Source organism: Pempheris klunzingeri, chromosome 22 (genome assembly GCF_042242105.1).
Source record: "Pempheris klunzingeri isolate RE-2024b chromosome 22, fPemKlu1.hap1, whole genome shotgun sequence".
NCBI classification, from domain to species: Eukaryota; Metazoa; Chordata; class Actinopteri; order Acropomatiformes; family Pempheridae; genus Pempheris; species Pempheris klunzingeri.
The window spans coordinates 19,256,566-19,266,494 of NC_092033.1; the positions used below are offsets into that span (position 1 = coordinate 19,256,566).

At 46.5% G+C, this 9,929-nt stretch overlaps 1 protein-coding gene across 1 annotated transcript; it reads right to left on the reverse strand.

Moving 5' to 3' along the window:
• Positions 1 to 85: 85 nt before the first annotated feature.
• Positions 86 to 8,690, reverse strand: LOC139222276 (uncharacterized). The gene is made up of 18 exons (XM_070854245.1): positions 8,644 to 8,690; positions 8,481 to 8,541; positions 7,617 to 7,771; positions 7,479 to 7,543; positions 7,299 to 7,392; positions 6,674 to 6,937; positions 5,851 to 6,144; positions 5,201 to 5,452; positions 4,568 to 4,837; positions 4,168 to 4,289; positions 3,844 to 4,054; positions 3,585 to 3,740; positions 2,781 to 2,968; positions 2,094 to 2,245; positions 1,735 to 1,992; positions 1,377 to 1,530; positions 562 to 691; positions 86 to 210 (listed from the first exon to the last, which is right to left on the reverse strand). Exons 2-18 carry the CDS (start codon positions 8,504 to 8,506, stop codon positions 86 to 88), a joined length of 2,916 nt encoding a protein of 971 aa, XP_070710346.1. The 5' UTR covers positions 8,507 to 8,541; positions 8,644 to 8,690.
• Between the last annotated feature and the right edge of the window lie 1,239 nt (positions 8,691 to 9,929).

Consider the following 9,929-nt stretch of genomic DNA (forward strand, 5'->3'; position numbering starts at 1 on the left):
CTGCCCATTTTTATACACCGTTCTGTGCAGTTACATTGAATTATGTTCACGATTAAAGCGCTCACAGATGGAGTTCAAAAACACTTTATTGCAGCCGTAGTTGATCATAGTAGGTCATGATTGCTTTGGTTGCACTCACTGACAAAACAGTTACACCCAAAATGCCAATAGATCCCGCCACGATGGAGAGCAGGGTCACGTGCTCGGCCCCTGCAAACACATGCACACATTGTAATTTCAATAACTCTGTATCCAGTGTGCACACGTACAACTCACACCGGACTGGACGCAACACTCACAATTGTGAAAACCACAGAAAATGTTTAATTGGTTAAACAGCAGTTAAATCCACTAAGAAAAATCAGCTAAGACTTGGATCAAGAAATGTTGTGAAATGACTAAAAAATAAATAGAATAGCATTATTTGAAGCATACAAAATACTAAGTAAAAATATAAATAAGAAGAATATAGGAAAAACACTAATGCTAGTGATGCAATCTGATGAAAACTTCATGTGCACTGATCTTCAAGCATGAGTTCAGTTTCCTGGACAGACTCACAGTTAGACGGTGCCACTCCTGACTTCATCTCACTGACCACCACTGGTCCAGCAGACACAACAGCAGCTCGTTTCCCCCCCCTGTCCGTACGACTCACTGACCTCTTGGTGCGCTGTGGGCTGGTGCAATTCTATCACAATATTAGAGTCAGTCGGTGATCCACTCTTTGACATTTGTTTGACAACTTATAGATTAAGATTTCACACAAACATGAGCTGTCATGGAACGTGACCTGAGCTGTAAACGTGCCATTATAGTTACCCAACAGTGATCTGTATAGAATTAGTTAACCTGTCCCACTTTAGCTAACTCCAACACTACAGCATCGGTAATAATCCAACAATGATGTACAATAGTAGTAACACAGGAAAGTACTCTCACTGCATAGAGAATCACTTCCATCAGGCATGTGAGACTGAAAACACGGGTGTCATGTCTGTTTGCAGTTGACGCCACAGACTAAAGACTGCAACATGATGCACATGTGCACTGACTGTATGACTGTTTTTAGGTAGGTGCAATAAAGCCTCCTGCACAGAGGTGGGTACACCCACACCACTCCAGCTGTGGCGTCAGCCCCACATTAGCCTACAGTCAGGACCTTTAAAAAGAATCCTTGATGATAGCACGGCCACCATCAAGACAGCACTTCTTACATCTGGAAGCTTTCTGGGCAACATCACAGGCCGACAAAGGCCACCAGTATTGCACACTAGTGCAGCAGACCAGTAGCTGGAATCGGTAAGATATGTCAAGAGGTCACTGGTCCTAAGATTTGCAGATCTATCTCAACCTTGAGACGGCCTTCAGTTTACCTTTGTGCAGTCTTCCTCGTGCTCACATATGTTGGTCAGGCAGTGAAAGTAGAGAGGCAGGCCCTGGGGCATGGTGAACACCTGAACAGAAAACCTGCCTTTCTGTGCCAGGCCGTTAACAGAGAGCCAGTGGAACGTGGTGTCAACAGGACAGCTGGGGACAGGAGGGGACGGCGGTCAGCATCCCGTCAAAGGAGTTCAAATGCTACACACAGTACAGCAACTTCAGCTCACAATCTCATGTGGCATTCAAAACGTCTAAGCATGCGGTCAAAACGGAGCTAAAGAGACATGAATAGTCAATAGTTTGGGTACTGGTAAACTATGCTACAACTAATCCAAAGTCTTTCTCACCCACCCATTCTGAAGAAGAACGCCCTGAACAGCGTCCTCAGGGTCGGTGCTCTCAGTGGCCCAGCAGGACTCCACCTGCAGCAGCAGATCTGAAACAAAAGAGATGTTGGTCTCCAGGGCCACCTGGAAGAACAGGGTGTCGTCGAGCCCCAGGGCTATGGCATCCCTGTAGCGGTGGGTGTAGGACCCATCAGAGTGCAGGCTCATGGTCAGGGCCAGCTGCAGCGAGGAGTTGAACTCCACCAGCGCTATGGAGGTGAGCCTACGACCAAAGACGTGTTCAAATGTTTCTGCCTCATTTATGAACAGTGCTTTTCATCTGATTTCAGGCTGAGAGACTAAATATGAAGATGCTTGTCTCACCACTCCATATCCACATTGACTTGAGCATAGCTGACATAGTGTCGCGGGTAGACACATTTCCACACTACTTTTAGATCCCGCCGGCTGATTGTTTGTTCTCTGCTCAAGGTCACAGTTAGTATGTTTTGGAAGTCGATGTGGGTTTTGTTCACCTGGAGGACAAAACACACATTCAGCTATGCTAAACTCATGCATCACACTTCGAAAAAGGGACCGACATAACAAAGACTGTTGGCCCCCTGTGGCAGCAGATGTCACTTTTAGACACTTCATTTAGCAGATATCTTGTTATGAGGACTCTAAACTGCACACCGACCTAAATGCCCTCAGGGAACAGAAGAGAAACTACCTCAGAGATGCTTAGAATACTTCGTCGTGAATTTAATGAATAATGTGTAGACTACAGGGGTGCTGGGTCAAGTTTATTCCAGACAAATGCAAACATTTGTGTATGCATTAACAAACCAGGGATGTCAATAATTATGAAGGTATGGATTTATGATATTTTTAGATATGACTTCTCAATCAGGTGACTGATTGAAAGCTTCTGAATCCTGTGCAGCTTTAAGAGTGATGGCAGAAAATGTATTTGTGTTCTCATGTCATAAGCACACTCGGGTGCCGTAGACATCTCTGCACAGAACCCGTCCCTCACGTCGGAAAGGCGTCTGCGTGACCTCAACTCACCCGCATCTGAGTCCCACACTCGGAGACTTTCCTTGAGGTGCGGAAGTAGTAGAACAGCCCACTCTCATTCACAGAGCACCGCCCATCGTTCAACTTCACGTCAACCTTTCCCCCCATGTAAGACGTCAGGTAGGGTTTTGCTATTCCCCCACTCAGTTTAGCCATACACTGGCTGAAAAGGCCCTTTTCTGTTTCAGAACAAAGGAGCAGAACAAAGCAGTGAGGAGGCAGAAGCACAGTTGTTGCAGGCTGATGCAGGAGAAATGTTCACTGTCCTTTAAAAGCAGCAGGCATCCTAAGCGCATGCTGAAGCCACAGCAGGGGCACCTTACTGAGAATATCATAACATATCAATAACAGACTTTCTTTATTTGATCCCCCATAGGGGGAAATTCTCATGTTATTGATACTAAGTCTACTGTACAGCTCCTCTGGCGTCCACTAATGCTGCCTCAAGAGAAGTCAATCTAAAAAAAGAGTGACTGGGACAGTCCTAAACTGATAACAGTCTACAGAGAGAATGATTCAGGGGCTGGAATGAGAAAAAAAAAAAAGAAAGGAGGGGTTTCCTGGTGGCCTAGAGGTGTCCAGCTGGTCTCCTGGGGGAGCTGGGTTCCTTATTGCTCTCCCCTCATTAAATGCCATCTCTTGACTGCCACCATCAAAATAAAAAGGCATAAAATACCCCCCCCCCCATGTTCAACACGCCACCTGATGTGATGTGACCCTGTTAAAAACAGAACTTAGACCTGTGAGATAGCCACAGGAGTTTCACTGGAGGAGATGCGTGCATTAAGATTTTACCATGGCAGACTGGATGTGACACTGCAGGAGCCTTGATGACGGAGCTCACATCGTAGTAGCCGTGTTGGCACACACAGGTGTAGGAGTCCAAGGTGTTGAGGCATAGAGCGTTACGGGGACACACAGTTTGCTTGGAAGAAGTACACAGATCTGGACCTGAAGAACAGACAGCCACAGCAAACACAATCAACCCCAGAAAACAGAAGTCTGAATTCTATGACTTGAACAAGCTGAGCAGGTTTTCCCCACCAACACTTACCGACCCAGTGAATGACCCCGTCTCTAACTGCAATGTTGGAAGCATTCAAGGAGCGAATGTAATCCAGTTGCTCTTTAACTGGCAGGGGCACGGTGCTGGATGCATCCAGAGACATGAACTGAATGCTGGTTTTGTCTGGCTCGTCTGCAGGTTCAAAGGTGACCAGCTCAACGCGGACCGGCTGACGGAAGTCTTTCAGCAGCTCCTGCAGCTGAACGACACAGAACAAGATAGGAGGTCTCAAGAATGATGCTCATTTGTATACTAGTAGGATGAAAACTGGCTCTGCAGTCTGCTCACTGACAAACAATGTATATCATCCACCTTATCTTTGAAAATCTTCCCCATTTCAGCTCTGGGTTCCGACGTGTCGTCCAGTAGCTCCGGATGCAGTGACCAGGGCACGACCATTGTGAGACCCATGCTGGAAATATCTAGCTGCAGCTCTAAAGACACAACATGGAAACACAATGGGTAAAGTTCATCATGAAAGATCATTAAACCAGTGATCGGAATCAGAATTTGGCCTAATCACTTGAGTTCTTTTCATTCCAGCTTTGTTGAGTATTTATTTCACTCACTGTACTCCTGTCAGAAGAATCAGCTGCTGTTAAACATTCACAAACTGTTCAGTGGATCACTCATGTTCAGTCAAGTCAAACACTAAAGCCAAAAATGCCACACATGCAGAAGTCTTGCTGGACTCCTGGTACCCCAGACTGACCTACATCTGGAGCAGGTAAAGCTCTCACAAGGAGCTCTGAGGAGGAATCGGCTCCCTCTAACCACACGGGAGAACGCTGCGACGCTCGCCGACCGTCACATTCCTCCCACACCTCCAGGATGTAGGTCTTCCCTTCCTCTTGGTTATTTACACGGCTGTCCTGGAGGGAGGAGCCGTTCTCCGGAGACATTTCATATAAAAAAGCCACGGCTTGGTGGGGTGTCGTGGAGTCGTCGGAGCGATTTCTGAGGTGAGACACATGGCGAGGTCCTGGATACGCACACAGACAGGTCAGGTCATACACACACACACACACACACAGATCAGTAAAAGCGTTACTGTATACTGTACTGTACGGACAGACTCAGCTATACAAACAAACATTTGAACTCGCAGTGAGAAACAAAAGAAGTCAAATATCACCCACACTGTTTACCTAATAAAGAGCAAGTCAAATGGAATCCTCACTGTGCCAACATCCAAGAGGCCAGTTAAAGTCACATGGTCTTACTTACCTAAACAACAATCTGACAAGAGCAGAGTTCTACATGTGGGATCAACCAAGTTGGACTGCAGCCATGACTTGATTGGCTGCCATGTTTAGCTTCCCCTTGCCATCACTTTCTACGTCACCTGTGTGTGCTGCGACCGTCTTGGCACTCATGAGCACACCGTCTCCGCACAGCGCCTCCACCTTGGCCTGGTATTGTTGGCATGGCAGCAGCCCCCCCACAGTGTAGTTGGTGAGGAGCGTGGTGCCCTGCAGCGCCCCCTCATGGTGGACTCTGAACATTGAGATGGACGAGGTGTTCCTCACTTTCCAGCTCAGGGTGTAGCTGTGGGGGCCAAATGATGTTTGACTCACGGCCTCGATCCTGGAGTGTTCTGAGGAGCAGAGAGGTGATTGAACAGCACTGTGACCTTCTCTTACTTTATTTTCTCTGTCCTGTCTCACTGGTGCTAATGAAACACTACAATAAATCAGTGGGAGCTCTACATCAGCAGGCTGAAGGTAATATCATCTTTAGGGTTTTTACTGGAACTGCTCGTTATGTTCTCTCAGATATACGGTTTTATCCCATTATGTGAGTACTTTCTGTTGTCTGCTGAAATGAACACTAACGTTTCAAATTTCACTTAAACTTGCAAGGTCTAACTTTAATGCAGCAAGCACTAACAGATATTGGCTGTGAATGAAGAGAATAATAAAATGTGGTAGAAATGAAGAATTAAAAAAAATTAAGCTCAAACTGGAAAATATAGGCGAGCTGTGCAGGACTTACCAGAGTTTCCATCACTCAGGACCATTCTGCTGTAGCGAGACTCCGTCCCTGCCTGGCAAACCGTCTGCAGGCCAAACTTAACCCTGCTGCAGGGCTGCAGGTCAGACAAAATGAACTCGAAGTTATCCCCTTTGTGCCATGACAGCACCTCCTCTAAGGTGTGGTCTGTACCATTGAGGTAGAAGGCAGTGAGGAGGAAGAGGGAGAACTTCTGGTTCTCAGGGCAGTTCCAGGCCAACGAAATGCTGCTGCTGTTCCATGACGTCACCTCAAAGTCCCTGGGAATGTCTGGGTCTGGTGGTAAGGGGATACAAGAATTGGCAAATCAATTTAAAGCAGCATTAATAGCTTTTTTGGACATTTGAGGGCAGCGGAAACTGTAAACCCAACACACAGAATCCCCTTTTAAGTATGGTAAGCAGTTACTTATTTACACATCCAGCATTTGCATTCATTTGGAGAGGTTTCTGTCTCAATGGCTTTAAGTCCAGTACTCACTCCCCTTTTAGCTCCAACTCCTCAGAAGAATATTTCTATAATTATAATTGGCATCTTTGGCTCTGGGAACTTTATTTGTAGCAGCCCTACCTTAGACACATTATTGCATTTCTTTAAGTTAATTTGCACCATTAACAAAATTCCATTCATCTCCATTATATTGGGGTGAAGGAGGAAGCTTCAGAAGGATTTCTCAAACCTAGGACAAATAAGACCAAAAGGTATCTGCATCACTAAAGGGTAGGGAGGAACGTTTTCACATTCTTTGTGGACTGGCCCTTTAAAAATGCAATTGTTTGCCATCCATCCAACCACTAGTCCGTACCGGTAATAGAAGAGAGGCAGGTGAATGAGCGCGTGCCCACAATCGCCACGCAGGCCACATAAGGGCTGCAGGACTCCAGAGCTGTGAAGCGGTAATGGCTTCTGGTGGTGGTGTCCACTCTTAAAGTTTTATAGGAGCCCAGCTCAGAGTGGTACAGGCTCACAGCGTGGCGGCTGCCGATAGCTGGGCGGTTTGCTACCCAGGAGACCAGCAACATGGAAGGGCTCCTGGTCTCGAGCTTGACAGGGAGGCGTGAAGTGTGGCCTAGGATGAGACAACTTGGAGGTTCAGTCAGTCATCTCAAGCATTAGCAAATTACAACTTAAGACATTTACTTAAACTTCCTTGCAGTCTACTGATATCCTTCGGTTTCAGCCTGAGGGACCACAGAAATCCACAGTACATTGGACGACTCATGATGGTTCAAGGATGGGGAGCAAAACACACAAGTGAGGAGATGCTACATGGTGCCAAATGTAATGTGTGACAATGACAAACATCTAATGTATTAATTAGTGAGCTTTAGAAAAAAGGTGCTGGTAGGCAGGTGTTGCTTCCTTTCTCTAAACAAATAATGCTCATGAAACTGAGGGCAGGTTTACATGCAGGTCAAACACAATCTCACCAATTGCAAGGAAGAAGTTTTTATCCTGGTGGAAGAATAATGTGCCATTTTCACAGGCAAACACCTCAGTGGCACTCATCGACTCCAGAAAGGCCTGAAGACAGAAGGAGAGATCAAAGTGGGCAAAAGCAGGACAGGGTGAGTATCAAAGTCTAAAATGACCATCCATAGCACAAGTACCTTAGTGGCGCTTGTTGGCCGCACTACGACCTTCTGCCTGCCTCGGACTTTAGCGAACTTTGAACCTTGGAGACAGATTTTAGTTAAGAACTGTTGGGTCTTAGTGGGCAGACGGGAGTAAGAGTTAAAGATGCTTACGTGAGCTGATTGTGAAGGTCCATGACTGAACAGAGCCTCCATACTTAAGTGTTAGCTTGTTGTCTACACCTGGGGACACCGTCAGGGAGGCAACTTTACCCAGCTTCCTGATGGACTTCAGTGCTGTATGGTTGACCCATAAGTTTCCATTTTGCCTAAAAGGATGGAAAATAATAAAGCTTTGGAACACTGCATTTTCCCCATTTTGTCATTCCCAATCAAATAAGATGCGTTTAATACTACCGTGCTTATCGGCACGTGGACGCACCAAGTAAGACTTGACTTGTAGACAGTTTCTAGTTTCAACATGACATTGTCCCTGTGCACAAACAGATCCATGAAGGAGCGCTTGCACAGAGCCCCAACCTCAACTCATCCAGCACCTGGTCAGCTGTGAGCCAGGCCAGGCCTCACCCCCCCCCCCCCCCCCCCCCCCCCCCCCCCCAACACCACCGTGGGACCTCATTGATGCAACCAAGTTTAAAGTTCAGGTAAAGTCTTGCTAGACGATTAGAGGCCATTACTTCTGGGTTTTAGAAGTACAACGTTCAGCATCCATATACTAAACCAGCATCTCATTTCATAGAGGGGGGTAAGGGGGTCTGCGTTGGGCCTCCAAAAACCTTGATCCTGTCCTGCATAAAAAGCAAGAGTGTATTCTAAGACTGGACCGACCTGTGAACAGGAGGCTGCAGGCTAAAACTGACCATGACTAAATAAGGACCAAGGGGCCACATTTGCCAACCTGCAGAAAACCACTAGATTGTGTTTTAGTAAATGGGGTTTGGTGAGAGGTTGTCAGGAGAAGCACCGAGTGCCCCGCTGCAGAGCACACCGCCTGCACCGCGCCCTGAGGCGGGTTACCTCTCCAGAGAGCCGTCCCTGCTCATCCAGCAGATCGAGAAGGAAATATCGTTGCAACGTCCTGCAGGGGAAATCAATTAGAGTATCATTTAGAACAAGATCTACTCCAACACACCTCGGTTATTGAGGGGGGGGGGGGGGGGGGGGGCAGCGTGCTACTCACCTAACGATATAGTGTGAGGTACCAGTATGAAAAAGATGAACGAAAACTCTAAGGAGTTCCTGAAAACAGAGAAGCTGATTACTCTGCTGAATTCCTCAGAGATGTGACAGACAACCGACTGTGACACTTGTTCCCCTACATTTTCCTCGTAATCCCAGCGAACGACAGCATGCTGGAGGGGGGGGGGGGATTAAAGGCAGCGGCCGGCTGGAGATGACTCCTGATGAGTGACAGGTGTGCGCTGCTCACCCCCACCTGGAGCTGCTGTGGTTTTATAGCCCGTCAGTGAGGGGGGGGCCAGCAGGCTGCCTGTCCCTCCCCGTGGAGAACAGCACTGACCTTCATTTAGCTGGTCTGTGAGTGTCCAGCATGATGGGGAAACACTGTTTTAATAAGGCCCACCTCCTGCAACAGCCACAGACAACCACTAAATAGCTTTTTCCTTTTTTTTAATGAACCTAGAGTTCATGTAGGAAGTGTCATTAATAAGATTAGTCTTAGTGATATCCACATCAGTCTTAACACCTAAGCCTGATTCCCTCCGAAGCCGGAGAAGACACCAAACAAGTGACTTTGCAGGCTGAGTTGTCCTCTGCATAACAAACCCCTTTAATCATTCATTCACATTACTTACCAAAGGTAGAATATGTTGCATGTGCACAGCAAACATGGCTCAAAGTTACAAATAACATCCTATAATAATAGCTAATGTAAGCTGATGTAGTGAAAAGATGAACACTAAGGATGGATCACAGTGGATCACACCATTTAATGACATTGTTTTAAATGACACTATTGTGATGCTGAACAGGTTCGTTGGACACTATATTCAAGGTTTATCTAACACATTCTTGTCGTATGGTCAGAGGGCCTATCATAAAGGTGGCCCTTGCCTACAAGAAATAACATTTGTGATAAGTAATTGCAAATATGGAGTTTTAGGAAAACTCTGAAGACCTGTAGTGTAAATCAATTCATTTCAGATTGCTTCATTTATTTGAAGTGTTTGTCCAGTCTCAAATGTGTTCAGAATTTCACAAGTGAACTGCAAGACATAAAGAACAAAGTGGGAAAACATAATTTTGCATGCCAGTCTTTCTTTTGGTGCATGCGCCCCTTTTACGACCCCTCAAAACCACCTCAGGACCCCGTGGGAGTCCCTGCTGTGTGTCCTGGAGCGGAGTGCCTGTAGGTGGCGGTGTGCACCTTAATGAAATTTGCAGTCCACCATCTGCAGTTTAGAAATGTCCAAATAAATGTATTTGCTTTAATTAAACGTTGGTAAC

Excerpts from the sequence above, each read along its gene's own strand:
- LOC139222276 (XM_070854245.1), bottom strand. The coding sequence starts at position 8,506 with ATGAGCAGGGACGGCTCTCTGGAGAG. Across the intron at positions 4,290-4,567 it reads TTTACCTGCTCCAGATGTAG|AGCTGCAGCTAGATATTTCC; the intron begins GTCAGTCTGGGG and ends TTGTGTCTTTAG. Across the intron at positions 3,741-3,843 it reads CGGGGTCATTCACTGGGTCG|GTCCAGATCTGTGTACTTCT; the intron begins GTAAGTGTTGGT and ends TCTGTTCTTCAG.